This window comes from Bubalus bubalis, chromosome 22, assembly GCF_019923935.1.
Source record: "Bubalus bubalis isolate 160015118507 breed Murrah chromosome 22, NDDB_SH_1, whole genome shotgun sequence".
NCBI lineage: Eukaryota > Metazoa > Chordata > Mammalia > Artiodactyla > Bovidae > Bubalus > Bubalus bubalis.
The window spans coordinates 61,338,116-61,364,443 of NC_059178.1; the positions used below are offsets into that span (position 1 = coordinate 61,338,116).

Sequence of the window (26,328 nt, forward strand, 5' to 3'; positions counted from 1 at the left end):
ATGGGACTCTGAACGGGACTTCGAACAGGTCAGATGCCTCAAGGTGGAAAGTGCTGCCTCTTAAAATGAGGCCCAGGAACAGCATTCCTTCTTATTTATGTCTTTATGGTTTAAAGTGACTGCTTTAGGCTCCAGTTTTTAGTTACTTTAAGAGGGTCATTCAGTTCAGTTGCTCAGTCATGTCCGACTTTTTGTGACCCCATGAACCGCAGCACACCAGGCCTCCCTGTCCATCACCAACTCCCGGAGTCCACCCAAACCCATGTTCATTGAGTCGGTGATGCCATCCAGTCATCTCATCTTCTGTCGTCCCCTTCTCCTCCTGCCCTCAATCTTCCCCAGCGTCAGGGTTTTTTCAAATGAGACAGCTGTCTGCATCAGGTGGCCAAAGTATTGAAGTTTCAGCTTCAGCATCAGTCCTTCCAATGAACACCCAGGGCTGATCTCCTTTAGGATGGGCTGGATGGATCTCCTTGCAGTCCAAGGGACTCTTCGAGAGTCTTCTGCAACACCACAGTTCAAAAGCATCAATTCTTCGGCACTCAGCTTTCTTCACAGTCCAACTCTCATATCCATACATGACCACTGGAAAAACCATAGCCTTGACTAGATGGACCTTTGTTGACAAAGTAATGTCTCTGCTTTTGAATATGCTATCTAGGTTGGTCATAACTTTCCTTTCAAGGAGTAAGTGTCTTTTAATTTCATTGCTGCAGTCACCATCTGCAGTGATTTTGGAGCCCCCAAAAATCAAGTCTGACACTGTTTCCACTGTCTCCCCATCTATTTCCCATGAAGTGATGGGACCAGATGCCATGATCTTAGTTTTCTGAATGTTGAGCTTTAGGCCAACTTTTTCACTCTCCTCTTTCACTTTCATCAAGAGGCTTTTGAGTTCCTCTTCACTTTCTGCCATAAGGGTGGTGTCATCTGCATATCTGAGGTGATTGATATTTCTCCCGGCAATCTTGATTCCAGGTTGTGCTTCCTCCAGCCCATCGTTTCTCATGATGTACTCTGCATAGAAGTTCAATAAACAGGGTGACAATATACAGCCGTTAGTTGCAGCATATATTTGTTTTTGATCTTTGAGGGGAGTGTGTTGAATTACTTAAATTTTTTTAACAGAAAAAGTCTAAATCAGTTTTTCAGTATTAGAGTAATCCCAAACGGGGATGCATACTTGTACAGTAGGGTTGTTTGTTTTTCTTTTGTCTTTTTTGATTTGTGAATTTAATACATGCAGTCTTACAAAAGTTGAAAAAATTAAAGTCACAGTCACATTCTTTATGATGAACTCTGTTCTCATATAATTTTATAACTTGAGAATATGGCTGGCATAAAGAAATAAAAATTGTTAAATAAAGCTTTCTATGTAGCTTTATAGCCATTCTGTGCATGTTTAATTCATAACTATTGAAAATAGGGACTGTGTCTGCTTTGAATTTTTCAGAGTTGTGAATAATTTGATTCCAGATATTACTGGCCCAGGAAGAGATCAGTTTCTTAATTTTTAAATCTCAGACTTTGAACCAGATTGATTTTATTTATAAAAAAGGGCTGAAAGACTAATAATTACCAGGATTCTCATTAATGGTCAGAATTGATTTTTGCTCTAAAGTAAACTTTCTGAAGAAAAGATCACAAGTAGTTTGCTTGTCAAACGCTGCTGCCCCAGAAAAATCTTCCCCCTAAAATTCTGCTCTTTCCACTTCATTACCTTACCTGCTCTGTTTTTCTCCAAACCTCTCACAATACCTGATGCTGTTTGTTTATCTGTGTCCCTCAGGTCAGGTATTGCCTTTGGTTGTCATCTCTCTTTAGTCTCCTTTAATGTGAATTCACTTTTAAAATGGAATTCTGTTACAAACTTAGTGTTTTATTTAGATAAAATGTCAGTAACAACTACAGTTTTTCATCCTGGAGTCCTTTGATTTTGATGTTGCATAAAACTGGACATTCCTCACTAACTTGCTTCCTTAGTCAGTCTAAGATTGTTTACTCATCTCAATTTGTTCAAGACTGTTAACTTTTTCTTTCCAAGACTATGCGGACATAGATGTATGTATATTTCACAAAAGAAAAATAAGACATTTGAATGGCATACCAGTATTTTTAGTTAATTAACTATTGGGTTAAATTTTACTAATTCTTTTGGGGGGAAATTTTGTTTTGATTAATTTGTAGTTGGTCTTATATTCTGCAGACTTTCTGAAAACTCAAGCAATATAAAAGTTCATTATAGAAAAATTAGAAAATATACATAGAAACATAGAGGAAAAAAATGACTAGCTTGTACGCTGTTACCCTAGAATCTCCATGGTAAACATTGTTATATTAATATCTTTTCAGATTTTTAGAGACAGAACATGCTCTAACCATGTGTTGGCTTTGTGTTTTCTTTTCACTGAATCCCACATTAAGAACTTTTTAATGTCAAATGTACTTACTCTTAATCCATTGTAGTAATTAGAGTTCTTGGTTAAAAGTGATGAAAACCAACACTGACCAAATGAAACAGGAGGGCGTTTATCTGACACCTGTCAGGGTCCTTTCTGTTTCCTTATCCAGCATTTCAGACTTCATAGTGAGAATTCACTCTGCCTTCTTGGAGTTCCAAAGTGTATATGACTCCATTCATCCTAAGAGTTAGGACCTCAAATCATAGGCTGTACAGTTCTTGTCAGCAACCTGGCTGAAAGTAAACCTGAGGGAAAATAAGCTCTTCCACGAACCTTATCTCCTTTTCTAAAAGTAGATCTAAACCCTGCAACTCCTTAAAGTATCTTGAAGAGATTCTTAAAAAGTTAACATTTGATCTGTTATATTAAAGGCTGCTGCTGCTGCTAAGTCACTTCAGTCATGTCCGACTCTGTGCGACCCCAGAAATGGCAGCCCACCAGGCTCCGCCATCCCTGGGATTCTCCAGGCAAGAACACTGGAGTGGGTTGCCATTTCCTTCTCCAATGCATGAAAGTGAAAAGTGAAAGTGAAGTCGCTCAGTCGTTTCTGATTCTTAGCAACCCCATGGACTGCAGCCTACCAGGCTCCTCCGTCCATGGGATTTTCCAGGCAAGAGTACTGGAGTGGGGTGCCACTGCCTTCTCCGTATTAAAGGCTAGCTACATACTTTGAAGGGCCCTGTGCAAAATGAAAATGTGGGGAAGTGTGCTGTCCCAGGCAGATGATAGCTCCCACGTGATTTCAGCTTCTGAGCCAGGATGCTTCTGGTACTTGGATTCAGAGTGGGCTCTAGGCGCCAAGTTATCTGCCAAACACCATGGTGCTGCCAGCCCAGGGTGAGGCTGGTGACCACCTTGCCTCATCCTCTCCCCAAGTCTGAACCTGGCTCTCAGCAGGGTGACTGTGGAATGTGGACCTCCTGATAGCTCAGCTCTTGCCCCAGGTGGTGGGCGAGAGTCTCAGAGCGATTGTGGGAGAGGGGAGCATGGAGGGTATGGGGACCGAGAGCAGGAACAGGCTCTGTCCCAGAAACAGTGGCGGTGGGACCGTGTGTGAGCTGAAGCTTCAAGCCCCTGGTGTGCGCTTCGTTGTCCTGTTAGACTTCACGTCATAAAACAAATTCAGAGTTAAAATTATCAACATTTCAAAAATGGTGAGAGCAGGGCTCGCCCTGCACTGGCCTTTCTGAGCACGGGACCCTGTGCACCGGCAGTGGCTGCAGCGCCTCTTTGGTGTCGGCAACGACTTCTCCAGGTCTTTATTTTTTAATTTAATAATTTAGTTTATTTAGCCTCATATGTTACAAATATTGTTTCAATATGTAGTCAGTATAAGATAAGTAATGAACTATTTTAATCTCTTTTTCCCTTAAATCTTCTAAGTGTACTTAGAAATTTTTTATAAAGGTAAGATATAACATGAAATTGCCATTGCTGTGTGACTCGTGGGATCTTATTTCTCTGACCAGGGACTGAACCCTGGCTGTAGTGTTGAAATCGCCCGAGTCCTAATCACTGGACCACCAGGGGAATTGCCCATTTAGCCATTTTTAAGTGTACAATTCAGTACCATTAATTACATTCACACTGTTTTGCAACTAGATTCCACCATCTAGTTGTTATCATCTCAAACAGAAACTCTTAAGTAATAATTCCCCATGCTCCCACCACAGCCCCTGATAACCTGTAATCTACTATATGTCTCCGTAGATTTGTCTGTTAAAGATATTTCATGTGAGTGGAGCATGCAATATTGGATCTTTCGTGACTTGCTTATTTTACTTAATGTTTTTGAGGTTCATGTTGTGGCACGTGTCAAAATGTTAGTCCTTTTTATGGCTAAGCGAGGAGAAGGCAATGACACCCCAGTCCAGTACTCTTGCCTGGAAAATCCCATGGACGGAGGGCCTGGTGGGCTGCAGTCCATGGGGTTGCTAGGAGTCGGACACGACTAAGCGACTTCACTTTCACTTTTCACTTTCATGCATTGGAGAAGGAAATGGCAACCCACTCCAGTGTTCTTGCCTGGGGAATCCCAGGGATGGGGGAGCCTGGTGGGCTGCGGTTTATGGGGTCGCACAGAGTCGGACACGACTGAAGCGACTTAGCAGCAGCAGCAGCAGTCCGTTATATAACCACATACTGCATTTCATCAGTTTATCTGTTGATAGACACTAGGGTTGATTTTGTCTTTTGGCTATTGTGAATAATGCTGTAGTGAACTTTGGCTCATATGTGTCTGTTTGAGACCCTATTTTCATTTTTTTGCTGAATCGTGTAATAATTGTTTAGCTTTTATGAGGATCCACCTAACTTTCCAAAGTGGCTGTACCCTTTTCAGTTCCCACCAGCCATGCATGAGGGGTCCAGTTTAGCCACAGACTTGCTGTTTGTTCTTTTTCTCTCGTCCTCTTTCTCTCCCTCCCTCCCTCGCCACTGTGGCCACTAATGATGTTGAGCATTTTTTCATGTACTTATTGGCCATTTGTATATCTTTGGAGATTTGCTTTCAAGTCTTGTTCATTTTTAAATCAGATTGTTTGTCCTTTTGTTGTTGAGGTGTAGTTTTTTATGTACTCTGGATATTAAACCCTTATTAGGTATGATTTGTAGATGTTTTCTCCCATTCTCTTTTTACTTAATATCTTTTGACGCACTAAAGTTTTATATTTTGATGGAGTCCTGTTTGTGTGTTTGCAGTGCTTTCTATGTTGTATCTAAGTAGCCATTGCCAGATTCAAGTTAAGGTTTTTCTATGTTTTCTTCTAAGAGTATTACGGTTATAGTTCTTTTTGTTTAGATTGTTGATCTGTATTAATTTTGTATATGGTGTGATGCAAGGGTCCAACTTCATTCTTTTGCATGTGGAAATCCAGTTGTTCCAGAGCCATTTATTTCACTAGTTTTCCCCCACTGAATGGAATTGGTAGCTTTGTGGAAAATGATTTGGCCATAGCTACATGGATTTATTTCTGAACTCTCAGTTCTCTTTCATTAATCTGTATGTTTTTCCTTACAATAGTATTACAGTGTTTTGATTACCATAGTTTTGTGTTAAGTTTTGAAGTTGGAAAGTGTGAGTTCTTCAACTTCTTTGTTTTTTTCTTTCCCCCAATATTGTTTAGGCTGTTAGGGGCCCCTTTCACTTCCATATGAACTTAAGGATTGGAGTTTCTATTTCTGCCAGACTATTGGAAGTTTGATTGGGATTATATTGTAGATCATGCTGGATAGTATCGACATCTTGGCAGTATTCCTACCCATGAATAAAGGATGTGTTTCTATTTATTTAGGTCTTTAATGTCTTTCAGTAATGTTTGTAGTTTTCAGTCTACAAGGCTTTCACCTCCTTGGTTATATTTATACCTAGGCATTTTATTATTTTAGATGGTGTTGTAAATGAAATTATCTTAATTTCCTTTTCAGATTTTTCATTACAGGTGTATAAAAAACAACTAACTTACGTATGTTCATTTTGTACCTGGCATTTTTACTGAATTTATTATTACCTCTGGTAGCTTATTTTGGATTCTTTTTTTTGGCTGTGCTGGGTCTTCACTGTTGCACACAGATTTTCTCTAGTTTCAGAGAGTGGGGACTACTCTCTAGTTGTGGTGCACAGGCTTCTCTTGTGGTGTCTTATCTTGTTGCAGAGCATGGGCTCCAGGGTGCTGGGGCTTCAGTAGCTGTAGCACATGGCTCAGTATTTGCGGCTCCCGGGCTCTGGAGCACAGGCTAGGTAGTTGTGGCACACGAGCTTATTTGCTCCTCGGCATGTGGGATCTTCCTGGATCAGGGATTGAACCCATGTCTCTTACATTGGCAGCCACAAGGGAAGCCCCACTTTGGATTCTTAATAGGATCATAATCACCTGTGAATAGAAAGTTATACTTCTTCCCTTTCAATGTAGATACCTTTTATTTGTTTTTCTTGTCTAAGAGCTCTGGCTAGGACTTCAGGACAATACTGAATAGCAGTGGTGAAAGCAGGCTTCCTTGTCTTGTTCGCAGTGTTGGGGGGAACGCGTTCCGTCTTTCACTGTTGAGTGTCATGGTGTCCATCAGTGCCTTTTGTCATGCTGAGAAAGTTCTATTCTAGTTTTCTGAGTGTTTTCTTAATCATGAAAGGATGTTGGATTTTGTCAGATGCTTTCTCTGCCACTTGAAGTAATTGTGTGGGGTTTTCTCCCCTTCATTCTGTTATCTTTGGTATATTACACTGATAGATTTTCTTATGCTGCCTCTGCTGGCATTCCTGATATAAATCCCACTTGGTCATAGTGTATAATCTGTAATCACCGTAGGGTTTTGTTCATTAGTATCCGTTAAGTAGTTTTCATTTTTATTCATAAAGAATATTTATAATTTTCTTTTCTTGTGATGTCTCTGTTTAGCTCTGTTATTAGGATAATGCTGGCCATGTAAAATGAATTAGGAAGTGTTACCTCCTCTTCTGTTGCGGGGAGAAGAGTTTGAGAAGAACTGGTGTTAATTCTTCTTTAAATATTTGGTAGAATTAATCAATGAAGCCATCTGGCCCTGGACTTTTCTTTGTTTTGATATTTTTGATTATGCCTTTTGATTCAATCTCTACTTGTTATAGGTCTGTTGAAGTTTTCTATTTCTTGAATAAGTTTGGATAATTAGTGTGTTTTTAGGAGTTTGTCTATTTCATTTAGTTTATCTATTTTGTTTGTATACAGTTGTTGCTAGTATTTTCATCTAATCCTTTGATTTCTGTAAGGTCAGTTGTAAAACACCCACTTTCATTTCTGGTTTTACTTATTTTTATCTTCTCTCTTTTTTCTGTCAGTCTAGCTAAACATTTGTAAATTTTGTTGATCTTTTCAAAGAAACAACTTTTGGTTTCTTTGATTATCTCTTTTCGTATCTTTGTTCAGTTCTCAGGTTGTTTTAATTTTGGTGTGCAGCCAGCAAACTGTTCGGTTGCGAACACCAGGATGCTGAGACTCATATCATGTGAGCTTCCCCAGAATTACATTTTAATGCTGTAAAATAGTCACATCAATTACCTTCATTATTTTACTCACATTTCCCCATGTAAAACCTTAAAAAAACTTTTCAGAACTTGTGCTAGGAGAGTATGTGGCATTTCTTGAATGTGCTGGACCCACAACAGAGATCAGTCCCAGCCATACTGGTGCTTGGTACCCTAGTTAGGCAGGGCCAGCCCTGAATCTCATTAAAATGCAGAAGAGACTAGTACCGGTTGTTCAGTTTAAACACACACACACACACACGTAATTGATGGGAGTAGGAAAGTGGAAGAGACATTAGATGTTCTTTCCATGTATAATGTTTGTGCTGCTTACAGTAGAGATTGTTCATATATGATGTGAACCCTTGAGGAATCATGAAGTTATTTGGGAGTTATTACAGTTTTTCTGGTGGCTAAAAATTCATCGGTAAATGAAGCATTATCTGAGAGTTGAAAGTGATCTCTTCCATTAAATCACTGTTATATATCAAATGTTCATGGATACTGAGGTGATTAATAGTATCCAAATTTATTCAGAAGTAGTAATGTTCTGGACTTCTCTGGTGGTCCAGTGGTTGAGAATCCACCTGCCAGTGCAGGGGTCATGGGTTCAGGTCCTGGTCCAGGAGGATTCCACATGGTGTGGGGCAGCTTGGCCTGTGCAACACAGCCCGTGAGCCTGCGTTTTAGAGCCAGTGAGCTGCAGCTGCTGAGCCCACAGGCCCTGGAGCCCATGCTCTGCATCCAGAGCAGCCAGTCCACCACAGCTGGAGAGTAGGCTCTGCTCACCGCAGCTAGAGAAAGCCTGCGTGCAGCCATGAACCAAGTGCAGCCAAAAATAAATAAATTTTAAAAATTAAAAACTGTTATTGTTCCTAGCAGCTTTTGTCATCCTATGTTTTCGCAATAAGGAACTATCAGAGATACAAATACTGCCACATGGAGGAAAAGGGGATTTAGAAATAGAAGGTCCCTTGGTTAAAGTATCTGTCAGATTTATTGAGAGACATGAGCTAGAAGCAATTAAGGTTGACCATCTAGTAGAAACTTGATCCATGATCATAGTTTCCTTTTTGGGGGACTTGCGGATTGTTACTTTGTAAACCTTTTCTCTCAGTCTTCTGTTGCACCCTGTCCTCCCTGGAGTTCTTCCATTGTCCCCAGCCCCTGCGTTTAGAAGCCCTCAGGGCAGCCTGCCTTTGGTGTCAAAGTTTGGCTGCTCCTGTTCTTGCTTCACTGCACCACACTGTGTTGCTTTCTGCTGCTCTACGTAGAGCTGCCATTTCTGAGGCAGCTTCCGCACTTAATTTCTGTGCATCAAGTACTAGATCAGGTCGGAACATTTAAACCAGTGTTTGCAAATTTGAGGTTGTTGGATCTGAATTAGGGAAGCTTAATAAAAGGGTGCACTAAACCCACCCCTGTGACAATCTTCTGAGATCATTATATATATAAACAGATTTTTAAATGTGTTACACTATGTTCCTGTATCTTAATCTACAAGAAATATTGAAATAGTTAATCTGTTTATTTCCTAATAATTGGGTTTTCTTGTTCTTTAGTCGCAAGTTGAATCTGACTCCTTTCTGACCCATGGACTGTCGCCCACCAGGCTCCTTTGTCCATGGGATTTCCTAGGCAAGAACACTGGAGTGGGTTGCCATTTTCTCCTCCAGGGGATATTCCCGACTCAGGGATTGAACCTATGTCTTTTGCTTGGCAGGTAGATTCTTTACCACTGAGCCACCAGGGAAGCCCATACTAGCTCTTTTTCCCCTGCATCTGACAGTGGAAAGCACTTCTTCCCTTAAACCCTTCTCATCTCCTGCTATAGAACATTACTGCTTACTTCTTCCTTTTCCAGTATTTTCTTAGGAAAAATTGAAGCCTACAGAAGTACTGAAAGGATTGTACCATGAAAACCCATGTACCTCCCACCTAAATTCTATAAAATTAACACGCATATGTATATACACACCATCATTCAACCTTACTTAAAAGAAAATTATCTGTTCGGCTGCACTGGGTCTTAGTTGCAACATGTGGGGTCTTTAGTTTCAGCATGTGGGATCTAGTTCCCTGACCAGGAATTGAACCCAGGCCCCATGCACTGGGAGTGCAGAGTATTAGCCATTGGACCACCAGGGAAGATCTTCTATCTTATACTTGGATGCATTTCTAAGTTTCAGGCATTGATAAATTTGCCCTTAAATTCTTACAGCATAGGTGTATCTTTAACACAAGTTTAGTATTACTTTACAGCTTTTAGTGGGAGGGGAATTTATATGTTTGTGAGATGCACCATAGCCATCTCCAGTTGATGGGTTTGGAGATGCACTGATTCATGCAGTACAAGCCCCTCTCAGGGCACAGGGCCTGGTGTGGCAGTCAGACCCCACCCCACCCCACCGGTTACCATCACGCTGAAGATTTTCGCTGTGGATGAGATTTGCCTGGCTGATGTGTTATATGAGTGAAATAATAGGTGCTCCTGGGGAAGATTCTTCTGTGTTGTTTCTCTGTAGCTGCTTGTTTTTGTTGCTGAGGAGGATCCCATTCTGTGAGTAGTTTGTTATTGATTCTTCTAATGTGAACACTTAGGCCGTTTCTGGTTTGGGGTTATTATGAGTAAGGTTCTTATACATATTCTTATAGGGCTTCCCTGGTGGCTCAGATGGTAAAGAATCTGCCTGCAGGTGATGTGGTTTTGATCCTGGGTTGGGAAGATCCCCTGGAGAAGGGAATGGCTGCCCACTCCAGTATCGCCTGGAGAATCCCATGGACAGAGGAGCCTGGTGGGGTTGCAAAGACCCGGCACAGCTAAGCAACTAGCACTTTTTTTTCAAATATTCTTATAAAAGTGTTTTTTTGTGGACAGCTGTTTTGATATTTCTTGGATAAGTATCTAGATTTGGTATTATCCAAAGTAGTTGTGTGATTTCACACTCCTGTCAGCAGTGTGGGAGGGTTTCCCTTGCTCCACATCCTCACTAACTTTCGATAGTGTTGGTTTTCAAAAAATTTTTGAAATGAAGCCTAAAATAGATGTAAGAATGTTCTTTATGTTACCTTGCAGCATAGTTGTTAGCTACATGTTTTTGGGAGATCCCCTTTTCAGGTTGAGAAAGATCCTTATTCTTACTTTGCTGAGAGCAGAAATTATTGACTGATGGTTGAATTTTGTCAGATGACTTTTCTATATTAATATAATTTTCTTTTTTTAGTCTAGTGAATTACATGGCTTTTATTTTTGTTATTTTTTAAGAAAAAAAATTGTTAAACCAACCTCTATCCCTGGGATAAATTCCACTTGGTCCTTTTTAATATGTGGATTGATTTGCAAACATTTTGTTAAGGATTTTTCATCTATGTTCTTGAAGGGTATGGTCTGTAGTTTTCATTTTCTGTTACATCTTTGTCAAGTCTTGGCCAGCCTTGTGAAACGAATTGGGAGTTGTTTCTTCCTTTTTATTTTCTGGAAGAGTCTATGTAGAATTGATAATACCATGTTTAGTAGAACTCCCAGTGAAGCTGTCTGGAATTGGAGTTTCCTTTGTGGAAAGGGCTTTAATTATGAAGTCAGTTTCTCCACTAGATATCAGGCTATTGGGTTACCTGATTTTCCTGAGTGAGCTTTTTCTCATGCTCTTTTAAGAGATTTGTCCTTGTCAGTTTGTCGAATTTACTGGCATTATGGTGTTCATATTATTTTCTCATCTGTAGGAACCATAGTGGTATCTCTGTTTATTCTTGGGCCGCGCTGGGTTTTCGTTGCTTTGCACAGGTTTTCTCTAGCTGTGGCGAGTGGGGGCTTCTTCGTCACGGGGCGCTGACTTCTCACTGCGGTGGCTTCCCTTGCTGCAGAGCACAGGCTCCAGGTGCAAGGGCTTCAGCAGCTGCAGGTTGCAGGCTTAGCTGCGCCCCGGCGTGTGGAATCTTCCTGGACCAGGGATTGGACTGCTGTCCTTTGCATTGGCAGGTGGATTCTTATCCGATTGCCACCAGAAAAAGTCCTCCCCTCTCTTTTTGGCATTGGTGATTTATATCAGCTTTTTTTGGACCAGTGGTCACATGATATTGATTTCCTTCTTTTTATCTTTGACCTCTCTGTGATTTTGTATTTGAAGTGAAATTTTTGTAGACAGCATATAATTGTTGCTGTTGTTCAGTCTCTTAAGTTGTGTTCCACTCTTGTGACCTCATGGACTGTAACATGCCAGGCTCCTCTGTCCGCCACTATTTCTTGGAGTTTGCTCAAATTCTTGCTGGTGATGCTATCTAACCATCTCATCCTCTGCCACCCCCTTCACCTTTTGCCTCAGTCTTTCCTAGCATCAGGGTCTTTTCCAGTGCGTCTGCCCTTCGTATCACTTGGCCAAATTATTGGAGCTTCAGCAACAGTCCTTCCATATTCAGGGTTGATTTCCTTTAGGAAGTGGTTTCCTTTAGGACTGGTTTGATCTCCTTGCTGTCCAAGGGACTCTCAATAGTCTTCTCCAATACCACAATTTGAAAGCAGTTCTTTGGTGCTCAGCCTTTTTTATGGTCCAACTCTCACATCCGTACATGACTGCTGGAAAAACCATAGCTTTCACTCAATGGACCTTTGCTGGCAAGATGATGTCTGCTTTTTAATACGTTGTCTAGGTTTGTTGTAGATTTTCTTCCAAGGAGCAGGCGTCTTTTAATTTCATGGCTGTGGTCACCGTCTGCAGGGATTTTGGAGCCAAAGAAAGTAAAATCTGTCACTGCTTCCACTTTTTCACCTTCTAGTTGCCATGAAGCGATGGGACTGGATATCATGATCTTAGTTTTTTGAATGTTTAGTGTTAAGCCAGCTTTTTCACCCTCCTTTTTCACCCTCATCAAAAGGCTCTTTAGTTCTTCTTCACTTTCTGCCACTAGAGTGGTATCGTCTACATATCTGAGGTTGATGAATCCCAGCAGTCTTGATTCCAGTTTGTGAATTCATCTAGCCCGACATTTTGGATGATGTACTCTGCAAAGAAGTTAAATAAGCAGGGTGACAGTATGCAGCCTTGGACTCCTTTCCTGATTTTGAACCAGTCAGTTAACATATAATTGGATTGTGGTTTTTAACTCAGTCTGACATTCTATACTTCTTATTTGAGTGTTTAGACCAGAGGTAGGCAAACTGGGCCAAATCTGGCTTGCTGTCCATTTTGTAAATAAACTTCTTGAAATATAGCTTTGCTTGTCTGTGTTTACATACTCTCTGTGGCTGCTTTTGTGCACAGTGGTAAGCTTGAGGAGTTGTTTCAGACAAACTGCTTGCTGGCGAAGCCTTACATATTCACTGTCTAACTTCTTACCAACACTTGGAGTGCCCACGTCATCCCACCCCAGACGCGCTTCTCCATGGGGCTCACACTGGGAAGACAGTGTTTGCTTATGTGGGTTTTCTCTTTCAGAAATTATTTGTGGGAAATCTCATCTGTTTATTTCTTATAAGATTGTATTTTTAAAACTACACACACACACACACACACACACACACACACACACACACACATATATATATAAGTATGTATGTTTTTGAATTTATGGAAGACTGAAGACATGGAAAGAATCCAGCACCCCAGCAAGTATGGCCGGCAAGGAAATCAGCTCTGTAATAGGACAGTGTAATGAAGCGCAAACAAGAAAGTGTGGGAAAGGAAGAAAAAAATGTATTGAATTTAAGACTCTGTGAAACTCAGAAGATATGTTTACTAAGTATAAACTCTGTAAGGACTTGACATAAATTGAAAGGCAGCTGCTGAAGTACAGAAGCTGTAGTATTAACTTGGATTATTTCAGCATTTTCCCCAGGTTTCCAGCTTGATGGGAACTCTCTCAGAGTTTGCCATGGGGTATATTTTCATTTCAGTTTTCCCACATAGATTTCCCTTTCTTTCTTTCTTTCTCTCCTTCCCTCCCTTTCTCCGCACTGTGCAGCATAGGGGATCTCATTTCCCTGACCAGGGATTGAACCTGTGCTCCTTGCATTGGGAGTGCTGGGACTTGTAACCACTGGTCCACAAGGGAAGTCCCTTGCATGTAGGTTTCTTAAGTGCCAAAGAATCCCATTGGGTTCGTTCTTCTTTATCTTCTGAAATTACATAATAATCTCTGTTTTTCTCCCTTTCTAAAAGGACCTTAAAGGCTTTGACCCAGGAGAGAAGTACTTTTATAACACATCATGGGGAGATATTTCTCTGTGGGAACCTTCTGGAAAGAAAGTGGTATGTATTTTTATTTCCAATTTTCATGTTTCCTCAGAACGTGGGGTAAGTGTTGGTTTAGTTCTGAGGAACATCATGTGTTTTGCGGTTGCAGATGGATGAAAGGGATGAGGAGGGGTATAATGTAAACATTTAGGGAAGTAGAAAAAGTTAAATGTTTTATAATACAGGATTGTTGATGCTGTGAGAGTTCTCTGCATATAAAGTTGATGAAGTGATACAGTGAAATTATTTTATTATTATTATATGCCTCTGATATAAGAAGGGCTTTTGAGTTATGTAACTATTCTAAGTGAAAAGAAATGACTTCAAGTATGAGCATACATTCTGGTTTCAAAAATTAAAAATATGGAGTTTGACTCGGGGAACACAATTTATAATAAATTTGAAACCTCAATGTTAACCAGATTCCAGCTAAACTATGTGACATACTGTGGAATTCTCCGTTGTAAAGTGTTTCCTCTGGAAAACCTTCCTGCCGCCCAGCCGCTGGGTTAGCACCTCTTCAGCTCCAGGCAGCTCGCCCCAAGGGGACCAACCTCCGCCCATTGCCTCCCCCTCCCATTTGTCCAAATAGCGTTGCCCTTGAGAATTCTGGCTTAAAAAAGCTTTCTGTAACTCGTCAGTCGTTTTTCTGTCAGAATTTTATGTGTAAACATTTCTGTTGTCACCTTGTCCTCTTGAGTCCTGCTTTCTGCCTGTTCTGTGTCTCTTCCCTTCCTTGACCCGACATTCCCCTCTGTACCAACAGACACAAGATTCCTTGAAACCCTCTGATTTGGCTATTCTGCTCAGAACAGCTCATGGCTTTTCAAATATGCCTTGTTTTGAATACCTTGGCTTCGTGAATATTTTCTTAGGCCTATCTGATTTTTCTCATCTGAATTCCTAAAAGATTATATGTAATATGCAGTATAATGTATAATTATATGTTCTTCATCAAGAAGCATTTTTTGAATTCCTGCTACAACTTTCTGAGTGCTTGATGCAAAAGGTGAAAGTTGAGGTTCTTTTCCGTAGGGAGTTTATGTTTTTTTGTGTGTGAATGGGCACAAAAAGTTAAATAACAATATGAAATAGTGGAGATTGAATATGTTAAATAGGTACCATATTCAGAAAAAATAAACCACTGTTACCTGGCGTGGTAGAGGCTGTGTTACGTGCTAGTTTTAGTACCTTGCTCTGTATTCGTAGAGAACCTTCTTTAATTTGTGTCTGGGAAAAAGGATTTTTGAACAAAGACAGTTTTTTGGCCACTGCAGCAGGAATGTGCTACTCGGCTGGATTATGTGGCTCATGCTGCAGAGAAATGAGATATGCTGGATATCTGGGTTTGGGATGGAGATGCTCATGTTATGTTGGAAATGAAGCCCAGCTGTTATGGGACCTGAAGATGTGGCTTTAGGCAGAAGGGGAGACAGGGATGATCTCGGAGACAAGGCATCCTGCAGTGCCCAGGATGCCTGACTCCACTTCTTTCTGCTTCTCTCCTTAGTTATTTTTCTGTTACAGTGAACCAAGGTCTCACCCTCCAATTATTTCTGATTGATCACTTTCCTAGAACTTTGACATACAGGTTTTTCTCTAAACATTTGCTTTCACGTCTCTTGGGTAATTGCCAGGTGTGAGACTGCTGGGTTGTACAATATATGGTCCATCTCTGTAACAAACTCTCGGACTGTTTTCCAAAGTGGCTGTACCATGTTGCTTTCCCACCAGTGGTGTATGTCCCAGCTGCTCTGCGTCCTCACTGGACTCGGTCAGGGTTTTTGTGCTTTTGGATTTAACTGCTTATTTTCCATTCTAATAGGCTTGTAGTGGTGTCTTCTCTGGTTTTAATTTGCATCTCCCTAGTGACTGACAGTGTTGAGCATCTTTACGTGTGTTTCCGTGGCATCTGGATGCCCTCTTTAGTTTAAAGTATTCTACTCTTAAATGTTTTGCCAGTTTTCTAAAAATTGGGTCATATGTTTCCTTACTGAGACTTGAACATGTCCACAGTGTGTTTTATGGACACAAGTCCTTTATTAGGTATGTGGTTTGTAAATATTGTTTTCTAGCTTGTGGTTTGTCTTTTTGTCTTTTAAAGTATCTTTTGAAGAGAAGATTTCTTACTTTGATAAAATCCTGTTTATAATTTTTTTCTACTGTTGTTCAGTCACTCAGTCATGTCGGACTCTTTGCAACCCCATGGACTGCAGCATACCAGGCTTCCCTGTCCTTCCACTATCTCCCAAAGTTTGCTCAAACTCATGTCCATTGAGTTGATGATGCCATCCAACAATCTCATCCTCTGTCATCCCCTTCTCCTCCTGCCCTCAATCTTTCCGAGCATCGGGGTCTTTTCCATTGAGTCGGCTCTTTGCATCAGGTGGCCAAAGTTTTGGAACTTCAGCTTCAGTATCAATCCTTCTAGTGAATATTCAGGGTTGATTTCCTTTAGGATTGACTGGTTTGATTTCCTTGCAGTCCAGGGGACTCTGAACAGTCTTCTCCTGCATTACAGTTGAAAGCATCAATTCTTTGACGCTCAGCCTTCTTTATGGTCCAACTCTCACAGCCATCCATGGCTACTGGAAAAACCATAGCTTTAATTAGACGGACCTTTGTTGGCAAAGTTATGTCTCTGCTTTTTAATATGATGTCTAGGTTTGTTGTAGATTTTCTTCCAAGGAGCAGGTGTTTTTAATTTCATGGCTGCAGTCACCGTCAGCAGTGATTTTGGAGCCCAAGAAAATAAAAGTCTGTCACTGTTCCCTTTTTTCCCCACATCTATTTGCCATGAAGTGATGGGACCAGATGCCATGATCTTCGTTTTTTGAATGTTAAGTTTTAAGCCAGCTTTTACACTCCTCTTTGACCTTCATCAAGAGGCTGTTTAGTTCCTGTTTGCTTTCTGCCATTAGGGTGGTGTCACCTGCATATCTGAGGTTATTGATATTTCTCCTGGCAACCTTGATTCCAGCTTGTGCTTCATCCAGCCTGGTATTTTTCATGATGTACTCTTCATCGAAGTTAAAGAAGGAGGGTGACAATATACAGTCTTGATGTACTCCTTTCCCAATTTTGAACCAGTCTGTTGTTTCGTGTCCGGTTCTAACTGTTGCTTTTTGATCAGCATACAGATTTCTCAGGAGGCATGTATTTTCTATTATGGATTGTATTTATGGTGTCTTATTTAAGAAATCTTTCCTTGATCCAAAGATCTGTTCAGTACTAACAGATAGTAACAAGTTGTTAGTTCTGTTGACTCTTTAACTGGGTGTAATTTTCATTAAGTATCTGGTTTTTCAATACAGTATTTTTGGAGTATAAGATGCTCCATTTTATTTTTTTTATTTATTTATTTTTTATTTTTTTTTTATTATTTTTTTTAATTTTATTTTATTTTTAAACTTTACATAATTGTATTAGTTTTGCCAAATATCAAAATGAATCTGCCACAGGTATACATGTGTTCCCCATCCTGACCCCTCCTCCCTCCTCCCTCCCCATTCCATCCCTCTGGGTCGTCCCAGTGCACCAGCCCCAAGCATCCAGTATCGTGAAGATGCTCCATTTTAAATGAACCACAAATGAAACTAAAGTACAGCATAAGGTGTTTCCAGATTTCAGAGATATTAAAATAGAAAAAAGTGTGTCCGAATTGGTGAAACATATTTTTTAAAATGTGATGTGTAGTTGGTTGTCCCCTAGGTTTTATAGATTCTCCTGGAAGTGCCAGAACCTGGGATTTCTTAATTGCTGAAAAGGCAGTAGTGACATGTTGTTGAATGTGTTTGGGTGCTTTCTCTGATCAGTGACCCAAGAGGAAGACTGTGTGACTAGCAGAGAGAGTGACAAAACCCACAGGAGGGGAATTTCTATGTGTATGTATGTGTGTGTGAGTGGTCTCCGAGCACATGCCTGGGAAGGACGGGGGTGGCCAGCGGCCACTGCATCAGCGGGAAACAGCTGCAGGGTGGGAGGACCTCTGCCCTCTTGTCTAACCTGTCCACACCCTGGCCTTCCTGCTTTGTGAAACTAGGCCCAGTGTTTTCTGGTGCTCCAGCTCGGAGATCTGGTGCCTGCCATGCTACTCTCACGTCAGACCAGCAAGGCTTCCTGGATGTTAGAACACATTGTGCTCCTCAGTTGGCCAGCTGTTGTACAAATGTCTGTTCTTATGCCCCGGGCTTGTTGAATTCCCCATATTTGCCTTACAGAGAGATACCATGTTGTCAGAGTGGCAGTCTGTGGCTTGAACTTACCTCAGGCTTATTCACAGTGACTGAGCCACAGCCCCTCTGTCTTCAGTGGTTATCACTGTCCATTTGTCTCCTGGAATCTGGGAAATGAAAGGGGTGATCGGTTTAACAATTATCAAGTTTGGTTAAGTTAGAACATTCCAGAAGTTTTAGAATTTGGAGTAAAAACAACTTGGAACTAAGAAAAGTGGAATAAAAAAGGGAGAAAGTAATTTTTTGTTGCTGAGAATTGAGTTCAATTGATGCAGTTGATTCAGAGTACAAGATTAAATAATGAGATTTGTGATTTTAATGGCTGGCTTTGGAAACGGGGTTCAGGTAGCTATGTTTTTGAGGCCAAACGCAGTTTGTATGTATGGCCTAAATGCTGAGAATAGTTGTTACATTTTTAAAGTGTTTTAGGAAGAAAATGAAAAGGGTTTTGTGATGTGTGTTGTCTGTAGCTGCTTTTCCTTACAACACAGCCCTAGATCCAGCAAGTTAGAAGAAAAAATATCATTTACTTGTTAACTGTAGATTGTGCAGCATCTGATTTTTATTAAACTATGTAGTTTTATTAAACTATGCTTGACTTTTTTTTTTTTTAACAGAGATATCGAACAAAACCATACTGTTGTAGTCTCTGTAAATACTCCACAAAAGTGCTTACTTCATTCAAGAATCATTTACATCGCTACCATGAAGATGAAATTGACCAGGAGCTGGTGATCCCTTGCCCAAACTGCGTGTTTTCCTCTCAACCCAGAGTTGTGGGAAGGCACTTCAGAATGTTTCATGCACCTGCTCGGAAAGTCCAGAATTACACAGTGAATATTTTAGGTGAAACAAAATCATCTAGGAGTGATGTGATAAGTTTTACATGTTTAAAATGTAACTTTTCAAACACTCTGTACTACAGCATGAAGAAGCATGTGCTGGTAGCACATTTTCACTACTTAATTAACTCCTACTTTGGCCTGAGAACTGAGGAGATGGGTGAGCATCCAGGAGCTGACGACACCCTCTGTGCAGAGAAGTTGCCCCTGTCTGACAGGTATTACTGTAAAAAGTGCAACGCGAATTCCAGCAGCCAGGACGCTTTAATGTATCATATTTTGACATCCGATATACACCGGGATTTGGAGAACAAGCTTAGGTCTGTGATCTCAGAACATATTAAGAAGACTGGCCTTTTGAAGCAGATGCATATTGCTCCCAAACCAGCTGCACACGTGGCCATACCGCCGAATAGTAGCGCTCCAGGCATCTCAGCCTCCTCTCCGTGCTTCCACCTTGCCTTGCCGCAGAATGGCCAGAGCCAGACTGTGGTGCAGCCGGTTCAGGGTGCAGCCCCTCCGGCGACTGTGGGTGCAGGGGCTGTGGGCAGTGTCACCCACTCTCCGCCCACAGTAGCCCAGCCTCACATGACTCTGGTCTCTAGTCCTCTGCCAGTGGGCCAGAGCAGCCTCACTCTGCCACCCTCAACGCCTCAGCCTGTCTTTCTCTCTCACGGAGTGCCACTTAATCAGGCAGCGAACCCTCCTGTGTTGCCTTTGAGTCAGCCGGTTGGACCTGTAAATAAGTCTGTTGGAACCAGTGTCCTCCCCATAAACCAGACCATCCGCCCAGGGGTTTTGCCGCTCAGCCAGCCTGTGGGGCCCATAAGCAGGCCAGTTGGACCTGGAGTTCTTTCGGTGAATAGACCCGTTGGGTCTGGGGTCCTCCCTGTCAACCCATCTGTCACCCCTGGAGTGCTTCAGGCAGTCTCGCCAGGGGTGATTTCTGTGAGTCGGACAGTCCCGTCAGGGGTCCTTCCTGCAGGACAGGTGACCCCTGCTGGGGTCATCCCTTCAGGACAGACAGCGACTTCTGGGGTTCTCCCTGCTGGCCAGGTGGTTCAGTCAGGGGTGCTCCCCATCGGGCAGACGGCCCCCTCGGGAGCACTGCCCACAGGGCTGACGGTCCCGCTGCGGGTGCTCCCGCCTGGCCAGGTAGTCCCACCTGGGCTCCTTCCCCCCAACCAGACAGTCTCGTCAGCCGTTCTTCCTGTGAACCAGGGCATTAACTCTGGTGTTCTTCAGCTCAGTCAGCCGGTCATGTCAGGAGTTCTTCCTGTGGGCCAGCCAGTGAGGCCTGGGGTCCTGCAGCTTAATCAGTCTGTGAATACCAACATTCTGCCTGCAAATCAGACCATTAGACCCGGTGCTTCGCCAAACACCACTTTCCTGACGTCGGGCTCTATTCTCCGACAACTCATACCCACAGGGAAACAAGTGAACGGCATTCCCACGTACACACTTGCCCCGGTGTCTGTCACTCTGCCCGTGCCCCCTGGAAGCGTCGCCACCGTTGCTCCTCCCCAGATGCCCATCCAGCTCCTGCAGTCGGGCACAGCTGCCCAGATGGCCAGTTCCATGGCCGGCATGCCCTCCCCTCCTGTGGTGGTAAATGCCACTCAGAATATGTTTGTTCAGGCCTCTTCGTCTGTGGCAGAGGCGAATCAGGTGCTCAAACAGGCCAAGCAATGGAAAACCTGTCCCGTTTGCAATGAGCTCTTCCCTTCCAATGTGTACCAGGTCCATATGGAAGTGGCGCATAAGCACAGTGAATCCAAAGCTGCCGACAAACTGGAGCCAGAGAAACTGGCAGCATGTGCGCCGTTTTTAAAGTGGATGAGAGAGAAGACAGTGCGCTGTCTGTCTTGTAAGTGCTTAGTTTCGGAGGAGGAGCTTATCCATCACTTACTGATGCACGGGCTGGGGTGCTTGTTCTGCCCGTGCACCTTCCACGATATCAGAGGCCTCTCAGAGCACAGTCGGACCATGCACCTGGGGAAGAAGAAGCTGCCCATGGATTACAGTAACAAAGGTTTTCAACTGGATATCGACGCCAACGGCAACCTGCTGTTTCCCCACCTTGACTTTATTACCATATTGCCCAGGGAGGAGCTGGGCGAGCGGGAGGTCTACCTGGCCATCCTGGCGGGGATACACTCCAAGTCGCTGGTGCCCGTGTACATCAAGGTGAGGCCCCAGGCTGAGGGTGCGTCTGGGAGGCCCGGCAAGCAGGTGTTGACCTGCCCCTTTTGCTTTGGCACCTTTGTGACAACGGAGGCATATGAGCTGCATCTGAAGGAGAGGCACCACATCACGCCCACAGTCCACACGATTCTGAAGTCTCCGGCTTTCAAGTGTATCCACTGCTGCGGGGTCTACACCGGCAACATGACGCTGGCAGCCATTGCCATCCACCTGCTGCGCTGCCGCAGCGCCCCCAAGGACAGCAGCCCCGACCTTCAGGGCCAGCCCGGCCTCCTGGAGAACAGCGAGCTGCTTTTAGTCAATGGCGAGGTGATCCACGACACCAGCTTCTCAGTGAAGAGAAAGCTGCCCGATGGCCACTCGGGGGCCGAAGACCAGAGGGATGGCGCGGAGCGGCCCCTCATCATAGACACGGACACAGACCCGGCCCCAGAAAAGGCAGCGAGCGCTGCACCTGTTAAACGGCAGCGGAGTGAGGGCAGGACGGAGGGACCGCCTGTTAGTGACGACGCTCTTCAGATTTTAGCATTAAATCCTAAAAAGTACGAAGACCGTTCTTACGAAGACAAAAAGCAGTTTCTTAGGGATTATTTCCACAAGAGACCATATCCCAGTAAAAAGGAAATAGAATTGTTATCCTCACTCTTATGGGTGTGGAAAATTGACGTGGCTTCATTTTTTGGAAAAAGAAGGTATATTTGCATGAAAGCAATAAAAAATCACAAGCCTTCTGTACTTTTAGGCTTTGACATGTGTGAACTTAAAAATGTTAAACACAGATTGAACTTTGAGCATGAACCACAAAACTTGTAAAAAAAAAAAAAAGTTAGGAAATCTAAGGTATTAGATAATTAGTAGTTTTTTCAATTGAGATTTTAAAAAATGTTATTTTCTTCACTGTATGTTGAACTAATCAATTTCAGTGGTCTTTATGCTGCTCTTTAGATTTCTTTCAGGTGCTCAGAAAGACTTCTGTATAAAGAAGTGAATAGTTCTTTCAAATTTGTTTCCTGCAGTTTGATTTTGTAACAATTATTTTTTGTTTTTTCCTCTGTCATGTAAATTAAATCTTTTGATAATTCATGCACGCCTTGTTTTCCCAGTAGTGTCAGTATCGTATGATAAAAACTGAAATCTATATATGTTTATTTTTCATTTAAGGAAATTTCAGCTTGTTTCAGAACACTTGATTAACTGCAAGTTAAAACTGCTCTCCCTCAGCTTCCCAAGTAGCAGCAGACGATACAGTAAATGTTTAGAGAAGTGAGTAGCAGCCTCCGTGACATGTCTGGTTCCTTAAGGATGCACTGCATTAACTTATGCTGATTTCTTCTTGTAAGGTATTTGCTTATTAGATTATAATTTTGATTTATGTTTTTTCAGTTGTTTACGTCCTAACAGTTGTTTTTGATTGTAAGTCAGAAAACCAAATGTTTTCATTTGTTAAAAATATACTGAACCTGAAGTCTGGTATTTAAATCAAGAGTTATTTTACAAATAAAGTAATTCTGTAGGTACAAAACACTTCTTACTGTAGACTTTTCCCCTCTTTTTGATATGGTGATGTCTTCTCCATTCAAAGACAAGACAATAAATCTTTAGTGCCTTTAGAACAAACACTGAAAACACACACAAGCTCTCCTCCTAACCTAACTGTTCATAAACCAGCGAACGGGAAAGTCTGTGTTACTCAGGAATAAAATGTTGACCCCTGAGTGTGGCTACTGAGATTTAAACAGGTTTTCAGGGAACAGGTGAAATGTATGAACTGGAGCTACCTAGTTGGTATATTAAATCTGACAGTTTCCTGGAGGTAAATTTATTCTTTCTGGGAAAATGGGCTTTCCCATAGCCTGGTGTCCAGGTTACTGGGATGGGCTATTGCTAAGGAATCAAGTGTGTTACTGTCCTTCGGCCAACTAGACCTCGTTTTTTCCACAAAATCTGAAATAACTTAAAGCACCAGAAGCAGTTATGGAGACCAGCCTGTTTGACCTTGAGCCGCAGTGCTGGTGATGCACGGCAGAGGCGCCTGTGCCGCGTGCTTGGAAGATGCGACAGTCTACCACGTGGATTTTTAATAATTCTTGCATGTCATTGCTGTAATGTACATTTTTTGAGGCAATCGTGAAACTGGTGTGTGTGTGATTGTTGGTGTGCTCTGTTGTAAATTCAAAGAGCTTGTTCAAGTTTTTTTTTTACTTATTGTTTTCAGAGTGTCTATTTTGAATTAAAACTTGTTATACCACTGCAAGTAGAACTGTTTAATTCTTTTAAATGTTAAAACATCATGATGATTCAGAAACAATTTAAACATGGAAGTAGATACCATATTTGTTGTTGTGAAAATAAGCACACCCCCAAAAGGCTGACTAATTACAGGGTCACGAAGTAGCTGTGGCTGGAGACCCTTGCTTTGTGTGACAGCGGCTGGGAGTTGCCTTTCTCCAGGCTGAGCTCTGTGCCGACTGGCTCAGCTTGCCATGTGTGTGGCTTGGCCAGCGCTCCTTCAGTTGTGAGACTTCGGGGCTCTGTTTGTGTTTGGGGCCTGGTCAGTCTGTCGGGCTGACCGTCCTGTCCATTGCAGGATCAGAGCAGCATTGCCAGCCTCTTCCCTCCCAGCCGTGGCCCCTGCACCTTCTCCAGGCTGTGTCCCTCCGGCAGAGAGGAACAGCCCTGAGCAGTACCACTGTGACGAAGGAATTTTGGTTGCTGGCTGTAGTCCAGCTTTTGATGTGGAATCTTTTTATATGCTAGTTACTGGTTTTTAAACACTTTTTTTAGGCTTACAGATAAAAATTTGATGTAAACTGATCTTCAAAAAGCATATGGGAGTTCTTGTAAATGTAAAAAGGGAGTAAATTTATTATTATTAGCTATGCTGTGCAGTATGTGGGATCTTAGTTCCTCAACCAGGGACTGAACCCCTGCCCCGGCAGTGGAAGTCTGGGCCCTTAAACACTGGGAATTCCCTAAGTTTATATTTGAAAATTAAAAACTAAACTTTAGTAAAGAGTTTAGTGGTGGGGGATTTTTATGCTATCATTTAAAAGATTGGAAATTGAGAAGGAAAGAAAACAATTCTTTTTTTATTTTCATGGTTTCAAAAAGGTGTATATTTAAATTTTAATCTCTGCATGAACTTTAAAACTATTACATATTTGGAGACACTGCTTTGGGAAATATCCCCAGTGTTTTTGCTTCAAGTGATAAATCCTTCTCCTTCCCTCTTCCCCCCAAATTACATATTTTAAGTCTATTCGGTCAAAGACAAATTAGAATGTAGCATATTAGTGTAATTTCTGAATTCTGTTACCATGGTTTTGGGATGTGTTATTTTTTAACAGCCAGGAACCTCGTCACTTCATTTGTTACAGTGAACAGTAAATGAGAAGAACTCCGGAGGCCCCAGAAAGCCTTTCATCCACCTGGTAACAGGGCAGGCTCCTTGGCCACTGCTCCTGTGGTTGATCTTTCTTTTGGTGACTGCTCTCCCACCTCCCTGTCAGCGTGCTGCTTCCCGAATGGAGCTCTGCAAATCTTTGTCAGATTGCCTTGGTAACTCAGCTGAGGAACAGGTTGGCTTTGATGTCACCTCATCCTAAGGCCCTTGAATGTTTTCTTTAAGAAGCTGAAGGCGAATGAGGTCGGACGGGCAGAGCGTGGCTCCCGCAGCTCTAGCGGGCAGCAAGGCCTCGCGGCGCTGACTGCGCCACAAGCCGCGAGACCCCAACAAAGAGGCGGGAGTCGAGTCTCCAGCTTCTGTGCTGTGGGCCACAGGCCGGTGCAAGGGCGCACGCTGCGGGACGCTGTGCCGAGGACAGCGCTGGTGCCAGGGCTGTGTCGGCACCACAGGAGCGCGGAGACAACCTGGCACAGAGGGTTGCCCACTCCTGCCCCCTCACCCTCATCAGTGCAATCAAACAGGACACAGTCAGTCAGCGAAGAAGCCAGGCCCGTCCTGAAAGCCGACGGGACAGAAGACCCTCATCCACCTACCACCAGGTAACCACAAAAATGGCTGCTGTATCACCCCTGGACTGGCATCCTGGGCAGAGGTGCTCTTCCGGAAGCCCTGGTGCAGGTGCATCCCAGGGAAGGGCTGTTGCTCACACTAGCCCTGCAGTCGGCCTCCCAGCAGGGTGGACATGTCCTCTCCCTCAGGCTCAGGCCAGGTCTGTCTCCCTACAGAAGCCACATGGTTGTGGTTCTTCACTCAGTTTTGCAGTAAGGCCTCTGGGAATGCTGTGCTGTGGCTGCTTCTCAGCCACCTTCCTTTGCTCTCAGAGCAGCAGCTGTGCCAGGCCTGCGGGAGCTGGTGGTTCTGCCCCAAGTGCCCAGGGGTGTGTCGGCTCCAGGGCTGGTGGTCACCCATCTCTGTTAGCCTTTCCAACAGCCTCACATCTGATGCTTACGTGCAGCTCTCTCTTTCTTACTAGAGGAAACAACAGCCCTGACTAAGAAAAGAAAAAAGAGCCCCCAGACACTAACCTAGTTTATACATTGTTTTTAAACTGTCTATCTAGTGATAAACATTTATCAACAGTTTAGCGTTGCTGGGAAATGGGCTGAGTATTCTAATGATGATGGTGATGATCTGCTTTCCTTACTTGGCTCTGTGTTGATGCAGCTGATGTGCATTTTAACTCTCAGCAGTCTTACGAGGTGAATGGTAGTATCCATGCATAAGGAAAATGTAAAATTCTTTTTCCTTTTTCCCTATAAAGGAAGCTGAGGTTAAGTAAGCTGCCCGAGGCAGGGAGCTAGTCAGGTGGAAGAAGTAGGGAGGTGACCGGTAGTGCTGCTGTGCTCCATTCTTCTGTGCACGTATTAATAGGTCCCTATTTAAGCCTCAGTACTCTTGTGAGTAGGTATTATTTTGCCTCTGTTTTCAAGGTGAAGACATGGATTCCAAGGTAATGTGGCCAACTGTTACAGTCTGCTCACGACAGGGATTTCTCTGAACTTTTATACCAACACTGGGAATATTCAGGCAGGCGGAGACAAGTTGGTCACCCTACCCAGAGGTCAGTTCACCTCCCCACAGTGACACATCACTTAAGGGATGTAGTTTTATTGCTAATAAATGTCTGTTCTCTGGACGTGCACGTAGCCCTGTTGGTGTGGAGGCACAGGCACCCTGCCCTGGATGGTTACAGCGGGGACGGCAGCAGTGCCCTGCGCGCCGGGTGCTGTTCTGAATGCATGATGAACTCAGTGAGGTGGCAGTTTTTGAATGAAAAGTAAAAGGAGGGGAGTCTTTGATTAGAACAACAAAAAAGAAATACAAATTTGCTATTTCATTTAGTATTTTGGAATGTCTCCACATGTTATTAAACAAAACCCCTGCTGAAC

At 42.9% G+C, this 26,328-nt stretch overlaps 1 protein-coding gene across 1 annotated transcript in view; it reads left to right on the forward strand.

Moving 5' to 3' along the window:
• The window catches only part of ADNP2 (ADNP homeobox 2), a 34,203-nt gene extending 10,976 nt beyond the window's left edge, over window positions 1-23,227 (forward strand). Inside the window, exons 3-4 of the mRNA XM_025273662.3 lie at window positions 13,617-13,706; window positions 18,544-23,227. Coding sequence (XP_025129447.3) covers window positions 13,617-13,706; window positions 18,544-21,786 — 3,333 coding nt within the window. The 3' untranslated portion in view covers window positions 21,787-23,227. The remainder of the gene's footprint in view (window positions 1-13,616; window positions 13,707-18,543) is intronic.
• The last annotated feature ends 3,101 nt before the right edge of the window (window positions 23,228-26,328 follow it).